Source organism: Jaminaea rosea (genome assembly GCF_003144245.1).
Source record: "Jaminaea rosea strain MCA 5214 unplaced genomic scaffold BDZ90scaffold_1, whole genome shotgun sequence".
NCBI lineage: Eukaryota > Fungi > Basidiomycota > Exobasidiomycetes > Microstromatales > Jaminaea > Jaminaea rosea.
This window is the reverse complement of record NW_020289975.1, coordinates 2,975,803-2,996,258: the sequence shown is the minus strand read 5'-3', so window position 1 is coordinate 2,996,258 and position 20,456 is coordinate 2,975,803. Positions and strand designations below refer to the sequence as shown.

Below are 20,456 nucleotides of genomic sequence, written 5' to 3'. Positions count from 1 at the left end.
AGCGGGGCAAAGGGGGGCGTCGAGCGCTGCGTTGCCGGCAGTAGTCTACCTGGGTCGAAGTGAGTCGGCTTTTGGAGCTCCTTCCTCTTTTGACAACGCCCTTCTCAACGTCATTGGTCAGCGGGATGCGTGTTCGCAGCGGATGAATCGCCTCTCGGGACGAGGTGTGATGAGAAAGCGGCGATGGTGCGCGAGGGATCTTCGTGCGAGAGTAGGCGGCGAGGTGTCGGCGATCTATTCACAGGTCGAAGCAATGTGAATGAGAGGAAGTCGCGGTGCTCCTTGTCTTTCAGCCAAGGAAGAACAGAACGCGGGGCCGCGCGAGGCGTTGTCGTGATGTGAGACCGAGCGAAGCACCGAATCTGAGACAATCGTGGGTGGGACAACACATCGTCAATAGCCTGCTCCCCTTCTTGTCTTCTTCCATCCACGATCATGGTGCTCCGACGCATACCAGCCACGGTGGAAGCCGTCGCTGACTCTACAACAGCATCGACGCCCCCCCCCCGCGTCATCTGCCTCCTATGCGATGGGACCGGTGACATGTTCGACGGCGACAACAGCAACGTCGTCAAGCTGTTCCAAGCCCTACGCAAGGACGACCCGCGCCAGCTCTGCTACTATCAATGCGGTGTCGGCACCTACACCTCATCTGCCAAGAGCTCCTTGAAGACCGGCTTCTCTGCTGCCCTCGACATGGCTATCGGCTCTTCACTCGGCACACACGTCAAGGAGGCATACCAATTCCTGATGCAGACGTACAGAGAGGGTGACAAGATCAGCGTGCTGGGCTTCTCGAGGGGAGCATACACGGCGCGAGCTCTCTGCGGTATGCTCACCAAGGTCGGCTTGCTCCCCAGGCACAACATCGCTCAGCTTCCCTTTGCATACGATTGGTACTGCGATGATAGCGCATACGGATGGCAGATGAGCGCCGACTTCAAGCGTACCTTTTCCATCGACGTCAACGTGCACTTCTTGGGTTGCTGGGACACGGTGGCCAGCGTGGGAGTCATCCCTCGTATCCTACCTCTAGCCAAGAGCGACAATTCCTCCGTCGCCTTCTTTCGTCACGCTCTCGCCCTCGACGAGCGCCGAGCAAAATTTAAGGCCAATCACTGGTACCAACGCCATCCAGCCAAGGCCAAGAAGGGAAGTGAGACCGAGGATGCCGTTCGCGAGCATCGTCGCCGCACTCGAGGTGCAGGACGAGGCACCCACGTCGATTCGTCTGGCCGCGAGTCGAGCTACGGAGTGTACGGTACCTTTGATCTTGAGGGGCTCTACGATAACGCAGAGCAGGGTGCGCCGCCAGCGAAGACCACGAAAGCGCAGCAGTCGCAGCAGATGAGCCCTTCTACGACCGATCCCAGCTCGCTAGCCACGTCCAACTCGTCCACCACCCTCCGAGACGCGAATACGGCTGAGGACCTCGGCGACTCTAAGCGCAAGGTGAAGAAGAGTCAGCGGCAATTGAACCTGATCAAGGAATTCAAGGAGAAGGATGCCAGGGAGTGGGGTCGTCCTCCGTTCCAGACTGACGTCGAGGAGGTGAGTCGGGACCGAACCTTCAACGCGCGAATTCCAGCTTTGCTGATCTTCTTCTACGCTGCGCCCGCGCAGGTCTGGTTTGCTGGCAGCCACGCAGATGTAGGCGGCGGTGCTGTCCCCAACTCGGAGCGTCACCAAGCATCACGCATCCCGCTGCGCTGGATGATCCGCGAGACCTTCAAGTGCAATACGGGCTTGCTCTACCGTACCGACGTCCTGGCAGAGCATGGCCTCGACGTCGAGACGCTATACCCCAAGGTGCTCCCCCGCAGCGAGCCTGCAGTTGGGCCATCTCCCAATTACCTCGAGAGGCATGCGCGTGGCGACTTGCCTACTCTCGACTCCCGACGCTCAATGGTACGCGGCGTCTGTGAGAACGGCTCCCCGGTCGATGAACTCGACATCCTCGATGAGGCGCACGAGGACTACTTTGACTCGATTGCGTCGCTCAACGACCAGCTCAAGCAGGCCAAGGTGTGGTGGATCCTCGAGCTGGCCTGGCCCATCAAGTACCGTATCCAGGACAAGGAGACGGGGATATGGCGTAAGAAGATTGGGTTGAATCGCGGGCGGTACCGTACTGTGAGGGAGACGGAGCCCAAGATGCACTTTTCGGTGAGGCAGAGGGAGAGGTGGGCTAAGGAGGGATACCGTGTCAAGGCGACGGCGGATGATGAGGCCATCTGGCAGATTGTCCACTGAGCTGCATGTGTGGTGACGATGGTGATGCGCGCCCGTATTCCCGCTGCTCCTCGATACCACCGCGTAGCTTACAGTGATCGCTGGGGATTTGTTGCCCCTTGTTTATCCCATTCACATCTCGCAGGACTGCTATTGATCCTGCATCCTTCCCTTTTAAATCGCATCCCTGCTTCACCTCACACTCGCTACGGTCTGGCTGCGAGACCCAAACTTAGAGATGGGGTGGTGGTGCCGCTCGCCCTGCATCATCGTCCGCGCCCGCGTCTTTCTCGGTCCTCTTCCGCGTCTTTGCCCGCGTCTTGCTCGTTGACAGGCCTGTTGCCGCTCTCCTCTGCCGCTTCCTTCATCTCTGGCGTCGGACCTCGAAATAATCTACGTGCGTCGTTCCCTTTGGCCCGGCAACGTCGACGACGACGACGGACGGCAAGCAAGAGGGCAACGTACAGTCCCCGAGGTAGCGAGCGAGCGAGGCGGTCTCTTCTTCCTCATCACTCTCTCTACTCTGCATCATCTCGACCTGCGGCTCCGCAGCCCGCAAGATCAGCTTTTGTCGGGGCTCTTCCATCTGTGCCCACTTCATTGCCGCCGCCGAGTGGCCCTCGATTGCCGCTGCCGCCCGCCCTCTCATCTCCCCCCTTCGCAGCCGGCATTAGCCCTCGCTTCCCTCGTATCCAACTGAGCAGCAGCAGCAGCAGCAGCAGCAGCAGCAGCAGCGAGGGCCGCGACCTCTCTTTGTCATCATCATCCTCATTGCCGCCGCCGCCATCCACCATCGCGATACCACACCATGCTATCCAACCCTTTCCGGCGAAAAGCTCGCCAGCCCTCGAAGCCGGGAGGCATTCGCATCGGTCTCGCCCAGCGCAATCAGCAGATGAAGGAGCAGCAGCAACAACAGCAAAGACACGAGAATGACAATGCTGCATCAACGTCGTCGTCGTCGTCAGGAGCACTCCTCTCCCTACCACCAGAGAGCGACTACCGTGAGGATGACATGCGCTCGAAGGAAGTCGCAGAGACGCCGGACTGACATCCCGTGCTCTACCCGCCCCATCCCATCCTCGCAGGCACATCACTAATCATGCCCCACCTCACTCGTCGCTTCACACTTCTACGAGCCCCAGACGGTACCATGGTTACTCCTGACGCAATGCGAGCGCAGCTTCGAGCTCAGAGAGCCAGAGCACGCGCTACTGGCCAGCCAGGGGGAAACTTCCTCACCGAGCAAGAAGAGGACGAGATCATCGACCAGATGAGACAGCAGACGCTCTTTGCGCAGGCGAATGGCCAGGATGGCGATACCAATCGCGATCGATTCACCGTCGGATCCGGTAGCGACGGCTTCGGCGCATCGTATGCATCCTCGACTGGTGAGAGGTCTTCGGCAGCCGACCGCATAGGCTCCTTGACAGAGAGTCTCGGCGAGCTCAAGAACGTCTCGAGCTTTCCGTCGAGCGGCAGCGGCAGTCTCTTCTCTGGTAGGAGCTCAGAGAGGGACAATGCCTACTTGCGCAGCCTCGACAAGAGCAAGGTAGCTAGCATGGCGAGTCCCATCGAGGAGGAAGAGGAGGAGGAGGAGCAGCAGGAGGAGCAGCAGGAGGAGGACGAGGGAACGCAAGAAGAAGAAGTAGAGCTGCAGTACCCCGAAGAGGAGAGAGCGGTTCAGGACGATGTTGCTGTGCCAGGCGGCTTTGGCGATGCGCAGTCACAGGTCGCTGCGCAGCGAAGCGGCGCACACCTCGCTCCTCCCACCCTCCAACAACCACAGCGTCAATCGCAGCTCTTGTCCGCTCTCTCTCCGGAAGCCTTTCGCCGAGTCAGCACCGCCCTCGAGGAGGTCATCGGCATCGTGTCACCTGGCAGCTTGCCTCGCTTTGGCGGCGCACCGGGAGACGACGGCGATTACGAGATCGACGCCATCTCCGCAGAGGAGTCGGACGAGGAGGACGGAGAAGACGGCGGCGAGGATGAGATGGAAGACGAGGAGCAAAGTCGCGGCCACTCGTTGGCGGGGGAGAATCTCTTCGCAGAAGGTATGGCGACTCGCTCGAATCGTGGGGATGAAGCGGACGACGAGGTCAGCGACGAGAGTCACCTCCTACGAGGCTTGACTTCACGCGGCAAGGAGGCATCAGACTCGGACGGCGAGTCGTTCAGATCCGCCAAGGAAGAAACGGCTACCAGCGTCGCCATTCACGAAGACGTCCAACGCACCCCTCAGCTGGAGCAGACCCCTAGGCCAGAAGTCATGACGACGCCTAGGGTGCAAGGCGCTGCAAACTCAGCTCCACGAAGACCCGTACAGCCCTCGTCTGCCGGCAACGCGAGCCTCGCTGCGAGTACCCCACCTTCCTCTAGCAGCGGCACGAGCGCCTCAGTTATCTCCGCTGGGAACATCGCGGCGAGAAGTCAGCGCTACTTCCCTTCAGCTGGCGGAGGCATCAAGACGACGCTGCCCCTCGAATACGCAAGCGGCTTCAGAAACAGCCCATCGACGCCCGCCGGGTCAACTTCAGATCGCGCTCCCTTGGTCAATGACGGCAGCCTCGCTGCTGCGTCGAGCGCCTTGGCTGCGACCACGAACACTCCCTCGCAAGGCTTCAGCAGCATCGTCCGGCGCCAGCCTCCGCCAGCCAACGTCGACACGCAGCGGGCAATCAATGCATCGCAGGAGGATGTCCTGAGTCCAACCACGGGCGGTCTCTTTCCTCAGCCGCCGACCCACGACCCTATCCTCGCACAACGCTGGCGGCAGACGTACGGCCAGCCGAGCCTGGCTTCGCCCAGCGACGTTGGAAGCATTGGCGGTGGGAGCGAGTCGAACATCTCCGACTTTGAGAGGCAATTCGAACAGGAGCCTGAAGTCGACGATGTGTGGGCCAAGGTGGCCCGCAACATGGGCACAGAAGAAGGGGACGCGGCTGCGAGCGGATCTCGTGGACTCGGTGCCGGACAGACTTCATCCCTCGTACCGACAATGGACGAGTACCGCCCGGTCAGCCATATGCCGCCCGCAGAGGCCGCTAGCCAGTTCAACGGCGATACGGTCAATCAGCTTGCAGAGATCCAGGCCAACCTTGTCCGCTCCGTCAGCCAGCGTCATGGCATGGGACCTATTGGACCTATCGCCCCGCCCATCCCACTCCCTGCCTCGCACCCAAACGCGATACCGCCGCCGATGTCGCCAGAGCGGCCAGCGCAGACGGCAACGGTGCAGCCTCTGTCACCAGAACGGCCAGCGCAGAGTGCATTAGTGCAGCCTCTCTCACCAGTCTCGCCTGTCAAGCTTGAAAAGGCGCGAGAGAGGGCGAGACAGATTGCAGCTGAGCGAGTGAGGGGAGGCTCGATTAGCGGATCGACGCCAAGCTCACCGTCTCGAGGCCCAACAGCTCAAGTCACGTCCAGCGAGGATTCTGCTTGGCCTGCCAGTCAATCTGCGCGAATGTCCCACTCCAACTCGCAGCGCTCCTTCAAAGGTCGCGAAGTCATGTATGACGTCACGTCTAGTCATCGCCCTACGTCTCCACCACCTGGCCGCACATCAGGCGGCCTGCCCACGATTCAGGACCTCAACATCCTCAACGGCATCCAGCCAGACAGCGTCTCCTACTCTATGTCGCTTGAGCAGGCACTCGACAAGGCGGCCAACTTTGAAAGCTTCTCCGATGGGCATAGCCGTGCCGCCGGAGGCAGCACATCGCACGACTACGGTGGGCTGTTCGCTCCCGCAATCGAAGAGGACGATGCCGAGGGTGGCTACGACGACGAGTCGTACCCATCGATGCAGCAGGGCCATCCGTACGCCAGCGCGGGTGGGAACGCCAACGCCAGCGCAGCCGCCAACATGAGCAGCCCTCATTCCGCCCAGTCGGTATGGTCAGACTCCCGCTCCCCACGCCAGGGGCAAGGCTTCACCCCCAATCTCGTGGATGACGTCGCCGCGCAAGCCCAAGCTGCTACGGCCGCGCTGAAAGGCCCTCACTCAGGAGATGGCGGCCCTCATCTCCTGCCGCGTAGGTCGCGCATCCTCTCGAAGCGCAAGGCTAAGCGCAACCCAGGCAAGTTCATTGGCGCGCCCGAACTGCTCACGACGAGCCAGTACATGGGTCACGCACAACCGATCCCTGAGCCGACGGTCAACAAGAAGTCACCGCGCAGTCAGACGGCCGACGCTGCGACTCAACGACGCCCGCCATTCAGGCAAGCAAGCGACTACCGCAACGATCCAAAGACGATGCCTGCGACCTTGCTGCACATGCGTCGCTCTAGCTCTTTCGGTCATCGAGGTCGATTGGACACGCCTAGCTCCAGAGCCGAAGAGTGGTCCAGCCCGACATCTGCCGCGCCCGCAAGTACCGCGGCTGCTTGGACGCCTCCAGCGTCTCGCACCCTACGTGAGCCTCCAGCAAGCGCGCCAGCAAGCGCGCCAGCACCCGCAGGCAACCTCGTCGCTCCTGGTACCCCAGCTTCGATCAAGAGCTCCGGCGGAGGGAGTGCTGCAGGGACTCTGCCCGCTTCCAGCAGTAACGGCAGCCTCAGTCGCCTCATGTCGAGGATGCGCGTACGCAAGCCTACCGAGGAAGGGTCGCCCTCTGTGACTCAGCAGTCGCCCAGCCTCTCTGCTGCTGATCATAGCGCAACGGGCTCGGCGATGCTGCCTGACAGGGGCACACCCATGCGTGGCCCTTCGCCTTTCGGCATTGGCGAGAGTGCCGGCCCTGCAGGGCGAGGAGCTGGAGGTGCGGGCGGCCTGTCTACAGACTCGACGTTGCCGGAGAGCGGTGCCGCTGGTCGCCTGACGGGGATGATGCCCAGCCCCATCGTTGACCGCAGTGAGACGTCTGCGCTGGGACACTGGTCTGGGCCATCTGCTCCCCTGGCCAACGAGGATAGCTGGCGCACCTCGAGTACTGCAGATCACTCGCTCGCAGCGAACGAGAGCGGTGGCTCTAAGGGTCTGCTGGGCTCCCCTGCAGCTATCCAGGAGGACAATTTTGGCGGCTTTGCTCCCGCGTGGAAGCAGCCCCAACAACAGCAAGCCCAGCTTCAAGCTTCCTCGGCACCGCAGAACCGCGTGTCCACGGCCACATCCGGCAGCCTCCCGACGAGCGACCCGCCAGCCAACGGATCTATCGCCCCAGCCGTCGCCTCCTCCTCTGCACGCAACACCATCATTCGTCGCACTCTCATCTTCCCCAACGAAGCCGCCGCCAACGAAGAGCAACGCCGCCGCCTCAGCGTCGCCTCCTCTGTCGCCCCGTCGGTCGCCTCAAGACGCAAGTCTCGCCCCAACAAGGCAGGCGAGTTTGATGACGACGAGGCAAATGCAAGCTACGCTGCTCTGATCGCCGGTGGAAGTGGCGCGGGCAATGAGGCTTCGCGACCCTCGTCGCAGATTCGTCGATCAGAGGATAATGCCGGCGGAGCGAATAGAGCAACCATGCGAATGTCCCGCGCCAGCAAGTTCGGTGCCGCCAGCCTACGACCGCCCAGCTTCGCCAACAGCACGCGACGCGTCTCCACCGCCACTGGTGGCGCTGACGGCGGCTCGTATGCCGGCTCCCTCTACGACATGTACATCGGTCCTTCGGGCGCTGCCGGCGATGAAGACCGCGATGGCGCTTCGCTCTACGACGGTTCTCGCCCCGGCTCGTCGGCCTTCAATCATGCGCAGGTGCCCACGGGCAGTCATATTGAGGTCACGGAGAGGGCGGACGGGTCGGTCGTTTGGCAAATCATTGCTGGGTTGGGCAAGGGCGAGGGCGAGAGACGAAGCGGAGAAGAGGGCGCTACGGCTGCTGCTCCTCCTGGCGGGCACACGAGGGGAAACAGCGATGCATCGCAATTCTCTTTCCTCAACCGACCGCCCAGGGACTCGTACGCCGATGCAAGCAACGGCAGCCTCCTACCGCAGGCTACGGGACATTCGACGTATCAGCAGCAGGGCCGACCGAGCGTTGAGGAAGGTGGCCGAACCTTCACTGGCCTCCTACGAGACGGAGAGGACGACTCACGCAGTCTCTTCCAAAGACAGAGGACCGAGAGCAACGTAGCCGCGGCGATGAGACAGCGTAAGCAGGGGTACAAGGGTGGCGAGGAAGGCATGCCCGACTTGCCACTCGCACCTTGGCAAGCAGCTCAACAGCAAGGAGACGAAGCTCAACCTCGCCTCTCCTCTGAAGACGCGCGACTGGCTGCAGCTCAGAGCGCCTTCAATCTCCGTCTTGCCGATCAGGCACTAGACACGCGAGTGGTCTACACCAATGATGTCGAGCTAGAGCAACTCCTCGAGTCCCTGGCCCGACAGCACGAGGATGGCGGCAAGTTCCTCTTTGACCCTAAGCAGTACTATGCTGTCAAGCGGAGGTTGCTCGAGGAGGGTGGTGGAACAGTCGGTGGAGAGGGAGCGGAGCAACCAGGAGCACAGCTTCGTACTTCTGACGTAGGGGCAGGGATGCGACCCATCTCTCGCGCGTATCGCGAGGAGGAGGACGACCCTACTGGCCAGCAGGGCAGAGACTCTTTCCTCTCCCCCAGCAGCCCGGACGGCAGCGGACTCAACAGCAAGTCCACTTCTGCCACCACCTCACTCCTGCGCCAGAGCGACGCGGGGCGTCGTCGTGTTGAGGACGAGATTATGAATCTTCTCGGCCAGTCTGGACACGCAGAGAGGGGTAGCGCGGTCCCTTCCACCAATACGTCAGCATCGGCAAGGTCTACGGTGCCCTCGCCCAGCCTGGCGGGGGGCCAGGCGACTACGAGGGGCTCAGCGGATGGAGTGTGGGCAGGTGTGCAGAGCTGATAACGGCAGCAGCGTAACGGGCGGCACGACTCTGTACGACGAAGGCAATGGAAGGGCAAAGGACTGCCAGCGGCCGACCCGTGACCTTCCTCGCTCTGCTATACCCATCCCTTCAACGCAGGCGGTGTTGGTGGCGGCGGCGGCGGCGGCGGCGGCAGCGGCGGCAGCAATAGCAGCGGCGGTGTAACGCAACGCATGGCGCACGCTCATCTCACGATACTCTATCCCTTCTTACCGGCAAATCATTCGTCTTCCCCTCGTCTTTATCCCCTATCCTTAATCATTAATGACGCTATTCGCTGTGTACCACCTCGCCCAGTCATGCGTGTGTATGTGTGGATGAGTGCTCGATTTGAAGTCAAGAGGTGTAGTGTGTGTGCGATTGTACATGATGGAGACTCGGAAGAACCAACTAGAGCGTCAAGGTAGCGCTACGATGCGTGCGTGCGTGCGTGCGTGCGCTCCTCCTCGTGAGAGGGTGGACGCTTAGTTGTTGGGGTTCATCCTCCTCTTGCCACCGGGGCCGGCGACGACGTTGACGAAGCTGCGAGTGGGCGAGACGGGTGGAAAGGGTGAGTCAGTCACTGACTGACAATGAGTGCGCGTTGAGGTCGCGACAGCCTACTCACCGGCGGTTGTACAAGAGCCTCTTCTTTGCCCTGCCGCGAGGGACCTTTGCCTTCTCTTGCTTCTCGACCTTGGGGGTCTGCGACTTGACCTTACCGGCACGCGCGAGGGATCCGTGGACCTTTCCCATTTTGGATTGTTTGTTGAGCTGTTAGAGCGAGAGGTAGGGAAAGGGTCAGTGTCTGAAGAGAGAGATGGTGCAGCGAGTGGCAAGATGGAGGATGGCGAGATCGCTGATGGGAGGGTGGCTGGCGTGGCGTGGCGGCGTGTGCTGGCAAGTGTGGCTGACGCTGATGGTGGCGCAGAAGACTAGTTCCACCTGCCCATCATCGTCGTCCTCGTTTTGGCGAACGAGTATGGACGAGGTGCACGTCGAAGGCGCAGGACGGCGCACCCATCGCAGGTGAAGCCTCGACACGCAGGCCCTCTTCATTCCGTCGAACTGCTACGATGCTGTCCACTCTTCTTCCCTCCTCATTCGTCATCTTCCCCTCGCACCATTGCCCACGTCGTTCGCTGACAGTGGTATGCTATCTCCTCCAACATTCCATGCCTCGCGCGGCCAGCCAGCCTCGCTCGTTGCTCTATACGTCGATGTGTCGATGCCAATGCCGCGCCACGCTGCCAGCCTGCCTGCCTGTAGCACTCCCAATGCAGCGAATGTTTCGCCATCTCGATGCGTGCTCTGCAAATGATACCCACGGGTTGGTGGTGGCGATGAGGGATAGGGTGACAAGGTGGGATCCTCGGCCTCGAGGCTGATGAGCTCACGTCTGGCCTGGCCGCCCGCCCGCGCTGTCTGAGAGGCTGAGCCTGAGCCTGAGCTGAGGCTGCGATGTGCAGCGCCAGCCAAAACGGACCTCTGCTCCAGTGCCTCGAAATCTGCGGCCGCAAAAATGGATGAGGCTCAAGTCACGTGCAGCGCTGGCGTCGATCCTCGAATCGGCCCACCCGCCCTCGGTCCGAAGTTCTCGCTGCTGCCTGTCCTCACTACCACCACCCTTCGTCCTCTTCCTTTCCCCGGTTCGTCAAGACATCAAAGTAAGGTGAGTGAGCACTGCTGTCGGATCATTCGAGGATCTCATCGCCAGTTGCTGACATTGCTTTTACCCTCTCGCAGGTGAGCATACATGCAGAGAAAGTTGGAAGGAGAGAATTGGAGGACGTGCTGCGAAGGACTGCCATGAGGGAGCAAAGGCTCTGCGGACCATCACATCGTCATCGTCATCGACGGCTGATCACAGCTCGACTTGCGGTCTGGCCACGCTCAGCAAATGGCAGCCTGGCTTCGACCAATGAGCGTAGCCTCGCAGCACGTCCCATTTGGATGAATGACCCGGACTCTCAAGGGAGCGACTTGAGCTGACTTGATTGCTGCTCTTCGTTACCCGCTCGACCCTCTTTTTCCTCAAAAAGCCAACATGGGTCGCATGCACTGTGAGTTGGCGTAGACACCAACCTATCTGGCAGCGTGAGCGCCCCTGCTCATCATCATCATCATCTTACCCTCTCCCACTCGCAGCCAACGGAAAGGGTATCGCCTCGAGCGCTCTGCCCTACAAGCGCTCTGCCCCCTCGTGGCTCAAGACCACCCCTGAGGAGGTCTCTACCCAGATCTTCAAGCTGGCACGCAAGGGTCTCACCCCTTCGCAGATCGGTGTCCAGCTCCGTGACTCGCAGGGCATTGGCCAGGTCCGATTCGTCACTGGTAACAAGGTGCGTGCGGGCGGCTAGGGACAGAGCCGAGAGAGTGAATACAAGACTGACTTTTCTCATTTCTCACCGCCCCCTCGCAGATCCTCCGTATCCTCAAGTCGGAGGGCCTCGCTCCCAGCATCCCCGAGGACCTGTACCACCTCATCAAGAAGGCCGTCTCGGTCCGCAAGCACCTTGAGAGGAACAGGAAGGACATGGACTCCAAGGTGAGTCGAGCCCATTCTGACACTCGACATTCAGCTAGCCAGCATCTAACCTTCTTTTGCCCCGCTCACGCCCACAGTTCCGCCTTATTCTCATCGAGTCGCGTATCCACCGCCTCGCCCGCTACTACAAGCGCGTCGGTGCTGTCCCTCCCACCTTCAAGTACGAGGCTGCCACCGCTTCCACCCTCGTCGCCTAAGCGTGCGGGTGTTACGGCGTTTGCCAGCGCCAGCAATGCTTGTCGGCTCGATGCGATGATCCTCATGTACTTTTTTGTCCCTCCTACATCGTCGTCTCGATTCAATGAGCAGAGCGATTTTACAGCAGAACGTGAGCGCAGCTCGTGTGACCCCTCGCCGCTGCGTGTGCCTAATGACGATGATATCAGAGCATGACTTGCCTGCTGCTGCCTCCTATTATTGGCCTTCCTCCTCCCCCGCAGGCATTGCCTCCTTTTCGCGCCAAGGAACCTCGACTGGTGCTGCAGTAGGAGGAGGTTGATGAGGGCGGCTTTAGCCCCTGGCTCCTGGCTGGGCTGGGCATCCGTCTGCTTGCTCTCGCGCCCGTGGAGCCGCCTCTACTTTGAGCCGCGCCTTGCCCGCTGCCCGCCTCCGCCTTGGCTGCCTCCCTGCTGCCCACGCCTGCCTGCCCGCCTGCCTGCCTGCCTGCCTGTCGGCCGTCTCAACTGGCTCGCTCCGTCGTTCTATATGCAGCGAAGCCAAGAAACGCCTCTCTCAATCAACCATCATCACTACCAACGACACACCCAAAACAGCATCCGCAGCGCAGATTCCTCTTCATCCCTTGACGGCTATCACAGCGTGGTTTGATCAACATTATCATCCGCGCGTCCTTTCACCCTCATTAGCTTGCGCAACGACAAACAAGGGCGGCTCATTGATTGTACGATTGCTTGCCCCTGAACCCTCGTCCGACTCGTCCTCGTCCTCGACAACCTCGCCGAGCATCCATCACCACATCGCGGCGCTGACGTCGCAATCGCCGCCAAGATGTCAGGTGAGTAGACGTAGCTACAGCCTGGCTGTTGTGGCAGCCGCTAACAACATCTATCTCATCCATCCCCCCTCTTCTCCCGCTCGCAGCGTCCTACTCAGTCTTCACGTCTCCCAATCATGCCCCGATCCCCAACCACCTCCCAACCCTCATAGTAACCCCACACGGCCAACCGCACCACACCCTGTACAGCTACATCCACACCAACTTCAACAAAGAGACGTACCTCCTCACCCCCTCCCCACAAGGCGACCTATGCGTAGCCAAGATGGTCCCTCCCCCCGGCTCGCGCGGTCCTGGTGGTCAAGCATCTGATCCAGGACACAGCAACGACCCGAATCGAGATCGTTCAGTGCGCTGCGAGGCGTCGCGCAACCTCAAGTGGTCCATCACCAACACGGGCATCAACGCCCCCGTGTACAAGCTCACCCTCCCCAACCCCGACGCTCCCGGCCACGAGCAACCACTCTTTCAGATCTCCAAGCCAAACCCTAACGCTCCCTATTGGACCATGTTCTACTTCACGTACGCGGGACATCTTATCCCGCCTAAGCGAATCGAGTTTGGCAAGATCCAGAAGAATGCGACGCAGGGCTCCTCAAGCGGGGGAGGTGGGGGAGGAGGAGGAACTAGGGTCACGATTACGGGGAAGAGCCCGGAGGAGAAGGCCGTTTGGCAAACGCTGGGCGAGGGGAACGAGGATATGGTCGAGTGGATCGTGCTGTGTGCTGCTCTCAACGTGCTGGATGAGGAGATTATCAAGGCGGCGGAGAAGAGTGCCGCAGCTAGTGGGGGATCCCCATCCAGGATGGCAGCCGTGCCGAGCTCGAGGCCTACTGCTGGTGGCAGGCCGGCAGGTGGAGGAGTGCAAGCGCCTAATGGAGGTAGACTGGCAGGGATGGGTGGTCCGGCACCTCGACCGAATGGAGCGCCGATGAACGGTCGTCCTAATGGGCCAAGCCCATACGGCAATGGCGGCGGCGGTGGTGGTGGTGGTCTTCAACCCAACGGAGCCAACGGAGCCGTACCGCCGCGCAGCTACTCCAACCCTCGGCCGGGAGCAGGCCCAGCAGACCCGCGAGGCTACCCACAGCAGCAGAACATGGCCTACGCGGCACGACCGCCCCCGCAACAGCAGGGTGGATATGGAGGGCAGCATCCGCCCGCTGGCTTCCAACAGTCGAGGCCACCACCACAGCAGGGATACGGTGGATCGAGGCCGCCGCCTCCTCAGCAGGGAGGGGGAGGGTACGGCGGTGGCGGCGGTGCGGGAGGATTCAGGGCTCCACCGCAGCAGGGCTATGGTGGGCAGCAACAACAGCCGATTAGAAGATTCTAAGCCCGCGTCATCCCGGCTCCCCGCCCGACGTCGTCGTCGTCGTCGTCGTCGTCGTCGTCGTCGTCATCGTCTTCACCGTCGCCGATCGACCATGCACTTTTCACCAATGGACACTTTCCCCCACCTTCTCACCTGACACGCCTTTCGCATCCTTTATTTCGCACCCACTTTTCGATCCATGTTCAAAGCTTCTCCCTCTTCTTCCACGCTTCACCGACAGATAGGCAGACAAGACTGAGGCAAACACACAAAGACGCAATCTCGATAGTTGATCCTCTCCACTCGTCTTGCCTTCATTCGTCTGCGCGCATCGTTTTCGTCACGCTCTTCTTGCCTCCTGTGCTCACTCACCCCGCCACGGGTCGTAAAGGTCGTCGATTAGATGATTCATCGCATGACACCTGCCGCCCTCGGCTCGCCCATTGCCTCCAAAATCCGGGTGAGCAAGCGGTACTTTCGTGCTCATTAGAACAGCTTCGCAAACTGCTTCACCCCGCTATCCCTAATGTCCCGCCGTGCGATCGGAAACCGGAGTCGCAAGCCGTGACATCTTGCCTGAATCCCCCTGCCCAGCTTCTACGCTAAGCCAGAGCAAGCTAATGTAGAGTAGAGAGGAGATGCACACGCGCTGGAGCCCCTTCTCTATGCCCCCATCCCCAATTTCTTGCACCTGCGCTGCGGTACTGTATGCACAGAAAAGGCTAAGCTCGGACCGGCTCTACGGCACGAGCGGTCCGGGCGCGTAGCGGGGTCATCAGAGGGCGAAGTTAATACGAGATCGAGCCCCGTTCTCTGTCAGCAATTGTCTCATAACTTTGGCGGGGAGGGAAGGAGCGCAAGGAGCGCTTGCGGTTCGATTAACATCTTCGCCGAGGTTCGAGGTGCGAGATGTTGAACCGCTGAGGGTGATTGGGGTCGTGAGCATCTCAGGCAGTTGCTATATAGCCTGCCTTCGCCCTGCCATCCTATTGTGAGCGCACCATCACGATCCAGCCCATCTCTCTCCCGGCATGCTTCCCTCCATCCTCTCCCTTCTCTCGCTCGCCACCGCGGCGATAGCTCTTTCACACACGCCCTTCGCGTCCCGCCAGGCACCCAACACCATTTACCCCTCTGACCCGGTAGGCCAGACGGCCTCATGGAACCTGACGGCCTTCGCCCTGCCGATCAAGAAGAGTCTCGCTCAGTCGATGGCCAATGGGCATAAGCTGCTGCCCGTACGCGGCTTGCCTGCAGGGTACCTGAAGGAAGACGAGCATCCCCTCATCCTGTATGGCGGACTGCAGCACGACATCAGGCAGGTTGGTGTGACCATTCCCAACCTCGTAGTGAGTATCAGCTCGCTGTCACTCTCACACCGAGCTGTGCTAAAAATCGGACATCCCTTCTTCCTCCGCAGATCCAACGGACACTGCTCCCTTTCGTCGACGCCAGCAATGACGGCAGCACAGCCTTTACTCGCATCCCGACGGTGATCTACATCTCTCAGCTCGTTCCTGCCCTAGCTGGTACCCTTCAACAACTCAACAACATGGTCCTTGCTAACTTCGACCCTCCCGATGCCGCGTACAAGTCCATCGGGGGCGGACAAATGAGCTTGAGCGTGGACGTCGGCGTCAAGCTCGACGGCCTGCTCGGTCTGCCCACTCCAGACTCGCCGGTGGTGAATGCCATCTTCAGCAGGGCTGGCAGCAGTAACAGAAAGTCGATCCATCCGAAATTCTTCAAAGGCGTGCTCAGTGCCCCGTACGAGCATACGGATATCCCAACGTGCACAAAGCAGACTTTCTACTTTGATGAGACATATGCTCACCCGTTCAGAGTCAAGGGCAGCACGGTACAGGGTGAGTGTCGGGAGGCGAACGAGGCGGTACAGCTCACTCAGAAGGGCAATGTTGCTTACTTGTCGCGCACGACACCGCACTGCAGTGCTCTTTCCCTCACTGCCGTCGGCCATGACATTCAAGAACGTCTATGGATTGAGCATTGCTGCACAGTGGGACAATCCGTTCGGCCCTGGCCAGTGAGAGCTTCGACCTGCGCAGCGAGGAGCATATGATGATACTGACATCGTAATGCATTTCCCACAGGTCCTGCGCGTCCTTGAGGAGCGACGCTCAAGCCGTCAAGTACGAGTGATCTTATGGTACACCGCAGACTCGACCGTGGCGTCGAATCGTCGCGCTCCACGCGTTGCTCGTTCCACAGCGCTCGACGTTCCGAGCTGGCCAGGACGGCAGCGCCGGCTGCCCTCCTTTCACCCCTCCATCTATGTTCTCTCATCTCACGAAGACGAATACTACCCCTTTCTCCTCTCTCTCTCTCTCTCTGCGAGAGCTGCGCCGCGCTGATGGTCCCCAAATGAATTGACTTCCAGATGCGAGTTGCCGGCCTCGCCTCCACCAGGCGCCAGGCTACTGTCGTGGCTGTCGTACGTGGTCATAGGGCAGGCGGAATAGACTCGACTCTGCGCAAAGAGTGGCGCAGTGCCTGAATTCGCGGGCACTTTTCTGGCAGCTGAGGAAGCAAAACGGACGGCACGGCGACCGCGGGGCGGCGACGTCGGCGGCTAGGAAGAAGAGGAGTGGGACAAGGACCCTTGTCACTGGGTCGAGAACCAGGGCCCGTGCGGGGGCTTGAGTGACTTGAGTCGGCCAAACGACAGTGATGATGCTGCGCCAGGGACGAGAGCGGGACCATTTGGTTCAAGTGTGGGGGTGATGTCTTAAGCCAAGAGACTCTCTCTCTCTCAGCCAGCTTTGTTGTGTCTTCCTGACCATAACCATCCAACCATCTCATTCTCTCATCTACGCATCATGGCACCCATCGCCACGACAGTAGAGTCGGCGGCACCGACGCCTACGGCTCCACCGGCCGCCAAGTCGCTCAAGACGGGGCCTAACAGTAGCGTCCCGTCCAAGGTGGCTGGAACCAATGGTACTGCGCAGGAGGAGCCGCCCGTAGTAGACCTCCAATCTGGATCTCCCGAACAAGATCGTGAGGGCCAGGCTGAGGAGCTCAAGCGTCAGGTCATTGCTGGACTCAAGGGCCACGCCACGCTTACGGTGCCTGGCAGCACCGACCGCGCAGAAGATGTGGAGTGGGCGTACAGGAAGACATTGCCTACCACGCTGCTATATGACGAGGCCGGCTTGAAGATCTACGATCAGGTGAGCAGGAGAGTGGCAGGGCGCAAGGAGTGGATGACCCTATGCTGACCCGCCCTTGCACCTCCGTACAGATGGTCGAGGTACCCGAGTACTACCTCTGGAAGGCCGAGAAGACAATTTTGGAGAAGCATGGCCGCGAGATTGCCTTGCGTCTCTTCGGTCATCAGACTGAGGAGACGTTGCAGATGCTCCGCGAAGCACTCAGCGAGCAGGACTTCGAGCGCGAGGACAAGAAGAAGCACGAGCACAACAAGGACGACAAGGATGTGCGTGTGCCGCACATGAAGGCGAGGCTGATGGGCGACCATGCTGACACTCCCCCGACCCACGCGCTCATAGGTCCCCGTATTCGACGGTCTCCACTTCGAAGAGTATCGCACCCTCAAAGAGAAGTGGGGCGACTTTACCGTTGGCCGTCACAACGGCGGCGTCAACTCGGAGCACGGTCTCGACGATTGCGGCTCTGGTGGCTCACCAGCTGCCGGAGCCGCCGTCGTAGAGCTTGGCGCCGGCTCGCTGCGCAAGACCATTCACCTGCTTCGTGGTCTGGGCGAGCTGCCCGGGCTGAAGAAGCAGGACCCCGTGCGATACTATGCTTTGGACTTGGACAAGTCTGAGCTTGTACGCACGTTGCACGACCTCCGCTCGCAGCTGGGCTCGAGCACGAGTGGAGGTCAAGGAAAGGAGGAGGCCTGCGTCAGCGATGAGTGGACCATCCTCGATGGAAAGGTAGCCATCAACGGCCTGTGGGCCACGTACGACAAAGGGCTCGAGCACATCGCCGACGGCGGGCTCGGGGATGGGCGTCGCGTCTTCCTCTGGCTGGGCTCATCGATTGGTAACTTCGAACGCCGTGATGGTGCTGAGTTCCTCAAGTCCATGGCCGACAAGTCGATGCGAGCCGGTGACAAGATGCTCATCGGCATTGACCGCCGCAACGCTGCGAGGGACATCGAGCTGGCGTACAACGACCCTAAGGGCTTGACAGCCTCATTCGTCATGAATGGGCTCAAGCACGCCGACCGCGTTCTGGGCGGCCAAGGGGTGATTGACCCCGCGAGGTTCGAGTATCATGATCGATACAACGATGTCGAGGGTCGTCACGAAAGCTACTATCGCTCTCTCCTGACGCAACTCCTCACCCTCCCAGACGGCGAGACGGTCGAGCTGGAGGAAGGCGAGCTCATCCACGTAGAGCGCAGCTACAAGTACGCTGAGCGTGAGACTCTCGACTCCCTCGATCATGCTGGTCTGCGCGTCGTCCAGAAATGGACCGATGACGATGAGCGTTACGACCTCTGGCTGGTGGAGAAGACTCCCTTCCATTTCCAGTCGACGCGCCTCTTGACTGGATGGCGCGAGCAAGTCGGCAAGGGCTTGTCGGTGCAGGAGGCTCATAACAGTAATGGGTCGCACGAGTTTGACGCTGATGGAGGGTCCAGCGCATTCAGTGTTGGTGGGCCGCCCAAGCCTCATGAGGCTTGGGGGTCCTGGGGGATGCCCTCGCTCGACGAGTGGTAAGTCAGAGGCGGCACGCGTCATACGTAGGCACACGCTGACCCATCGCTTCCCTCTTCGCGCCCTCTTCGCGCCCTCTTCGCGCCCTCTTCGCGCCCTCTTCGCGCCCTCTTCGCGCCCTCTTCGTGCCCTCTTCGTGCCCTCTTCGTGCCCTCTTCGTGCCCAGGGAGTCGAGCTGGCGAAGCTGGGACGTGATTACCCTGACGATGATCTCTCGCCGAATGTGAGCACGCGCACCACCTCCATGAATACGAAGAGATCGCCTTCAACTGACCTTCTTGCTCCCCCTTTGCTCACCAGGCTCCACGTCAAACCAATCGACCTGCGTCACATCTGCCTCTTCTACCTCGGGCACATTCCCGCTTTCGTGGACATCCTCCTGTTGAAGGTTCTTCCCGACCTTGAGCCCCTTGACGCATACTACAACAAGATCTTCGAGCGCGGCATCGACCCACACGTCGACGATCCCACGCAGTGCCACTCGCACAGCGAGGTGCCTCAGTCGGAGGAGGACTGGCCAAAGGTCGAAGAGATCTTGGCGTACAGGGAGAAGGTGATGGACAGGCTCGTGGGAATCTATGCTGATTTCGCGAGCGGGAAGCGCACATTGAACAGGCATGTCGCGAGGTGCATCAAGATGGTGCAGGAGCACATCGACTTGCATCAGGAGACACTGCTCTACATGCTGGCACAGAGCGACGAGACGTTACCTCCCGTCGGCTTCTCGCAGCCGGACTGGGCGTCTCTTACTCGCCAGTGGGAGAAGGAAGACGCTCGACAGGGAGGCGAGGAAGAGCGCAACGCTCTCGTCAACTTCAAGGCCGACACCGTGGTGATCGGTCACGATGATGATGACCGCCGCGACACAGACTTCGAGACGAAAGCTCCCTCTAAGGATGTGCGAGCCCTCAATGCGCAGCTGGGCAACCCGGAGTTCGGGTGGGACAACGAGCAGCCCGCGCGCAAGGAGCAGACCAAGGCCTTCAGTATCACGGCCAGCCCGGTCACCAACGAGCAGTACTTGCGCTTCGTTGCCGCCACCGGCTATCAGGAGCAGGACGTTCCCCCTTCCTGGATCAAGGCAACCGGCACCGGCAGCAAGTCCAGCCATGACTACAATGTCCGCACCATCTACGGCCCCGTGCCCCTGGCTACCGTCGCCCGCCTCTGGCCCGTCACGGGCTCAGGCGCACAGCTACGTCGCTACGCTGCTTGGGCAGGCGGACGTCTACCTACGCATGCCGAGCTCCGTCGCTTCCTCGACTCTGCCACGTCTCCCAACTGCGTGGACCGACCGGGCAGCAACGTCGGATTCCGCTATTGGCACCCGGTCCCTGCCGCCCTCCCCACCAACATCACAGCCAAAGGCGGCGCAAACTCCCTCGGTCTTCCCGGACACAACGGCGGTGTGTGGGAATGGACCTGTACCGCCTTCTCCGCTCATGAAGGGTTCGTACCCTCCATCCTCTACCCGGGTTACAGTGCCGATTTCCACGACGGGCGACACGATGTTGTCCTGGGTGGGAGCTGGGCGAGCACTCCCTGTGTCGCGGGAAGGAAGACGGTGTGCAACGCGTACCAGCGGGACTACCCATATGCGTTCATTGGGGGCAGGGTGGTGTTCGATGATGAGACGACGAGGAAGGGGGTTGCGCAGGCTTACGGGGCTGGAAGGAGGAAGAGCAGTAGTCCGCCGGCTGCTGCGGGCCTCAGGAAGGACGCGTGAGGGCAGGAGCGCGACGCGTCGCTGATCGGCGAATGAACCTTGGCCTCGACTTTCTTCTTACCTCTGAACGATCGCGTTGGATCGTGC

General features: G+C 60.7%; 7 protein-coding genes across 7 annotated transcripts; 6 read left to right on the top strand and 1 right to left on the bottom strand.

Annotated features, from left to right (window-relative positions):
• Positions 1-435: 435 nt before the first annotated feature.
• BDZ90DRAFT_248796 (hypothetical protein) lies at positions 436-2,474 on the top strand (the record flags this gene model as incomplete). The annotated part of the gene is made up of 4 exons (XM_025507635.1): positions 436-1,156; positions 1,214-1,551; positions 1,624-1,917; positions 1,966-2,474. 4 exons carry the CDS (start codon positions 436-438, stop codon positions 2,251-2,253), a joined length of 1,641 nt encoding a protein of 546 aa, XP_025365752.1. The 3' UTR covers positions 2,254-2,474.
• A 417-nt stretch (positions 2,475-2,891) lies between these two features.
• Positions 2,892-9,153, top strand: BDZ90DRAFT_36757 (hypothetical protein). Its single transcript, XM_025509525.1, has 2 exons — positions 2,892-3,236; positions 3,321-9,153. Exons 1-2 carry the CDS (start codon positions 3,041-3,043, stop codon positions 9,053-9,055), a joined length of 5,931 nt encoding a protein of 1,976 aa, XP_025365751.1. The 5' UTR covers positions 2,892-3,040; the 3' UTR covers positions 9,056-9,153.
• Positions 9,154-9,488: 335 nt separating this feature from the next.
• On the bottom strand, positions 9,489-10,248 carry BDZ90DRAFT_230134 (putative 40S ribosomal protein S30). The gene is made up of 2 exons (XM_025505354.1): positions 9,685-10,248; positions 9,489-9,599 (listed from the first exon to the last, which is right to left on the bottom strand). The coding sequence occupies exons 1-2, from the start codon at positions 9,810-9,812 to the stop codon at positions 9,542-9,544; spliced, it is 186 nt and encodes a 61-aa protein (XP_025365750.1). The 5' UTR covers positions 9,813-10,248; the 3' UTR covers positions 9,489-9,541.
• A 417-nt stretch (positions 10,249-10,665) lies between these two features.
• On the top strand, positions 10,666-11,891 carry BDZ90DRAFT_230132 (40S ribosomal protein S13). Its single transcript, XM_025505353.1, has 5 exons — positions 10,666-10,728; positions 10,803-11,119; positions 11,205-11,398; positions 11,479-11,604; positions 11,682-11,891. The coding sequence occupies exons 2-5, from the start codon at positions 11,104-11,106 to the stop codon at positions 11,799-11,801; spliced, it is 456 nt and encodes a 151-aa protein (XP_025365749.1). The 5' UTR covers positions 10,666-10,728; positions 10,803-11,103; the 3' UTR covers positions 11,802-11,891.
• Positions 11,892-12,371: 480 nt separating this feature from the next.
• BDZ90DRAFT_277533 (hypothetical protein) lies at positions 12,372-14,329 on the top strand. Its single transcript, XM_025509017.1, has 2 exons — positions 12,372-12,619; positions 12,706-14,329. Exons 1-2 carry the CDS (start codon positions 12,613-12,615, stop codon positions 13,953-13,955), a joined length of 1,257 nt encoding a protein of 418 aa, XP_025365748.1. The 5' UTR covers positions 12,372-12,612; the 3' UTR covers positions 13,956-14,329.
• A 503-nt stretch (positions 14,330-14,832) lies between these two features.
• On the top strand, positions 14,833-16,185 carry BDZ90DRAFT_230128 (hypothetical protein). The gene is made up of 4 exons (XM_025505352.1): positions 14,833-15,283; positions 15,355-15,799; positions 15,885-15,978; positions 16,046-16,185. The coding sequence occupies exons 1-4, from the start codon at positions 14,966-14,968 to the stop codon at positions 16,092-16,094; spliced, it is 906 nt and encodes a 301-aa protein (XP_025365747.1). The 5' UTR covers positions 14,833-14,965; the 3' UTR covers positions 16,095-16,185.
• Positions 16,186-16,771: 586 nt separating this feature from the next.
• On the top strand, positions 16,772-20,369 carry BDZ90DRAFT_258167 (DUF323-domain-containing protein; the record flags this gene model as incomplete). The annotated part of the gene is made up of 5 exons (XM_025508041.1): positions 16,772-17,125; positions 17,197-17,391; positions 17,465-18,642; positions 18,810-18,866; positions 18,944-20,369. The coding sequence occupies 5 exons, from the start codon at positions 16,772-16,774 to the stop codon at positions 20,367-20,369; spliced, it is 3,210 nt and encodes a 1,069-aa protein (XP_025365746.1).
• Between the last annotated feature and the right edge of the window lie 87 nt (positions 20,370-20,456).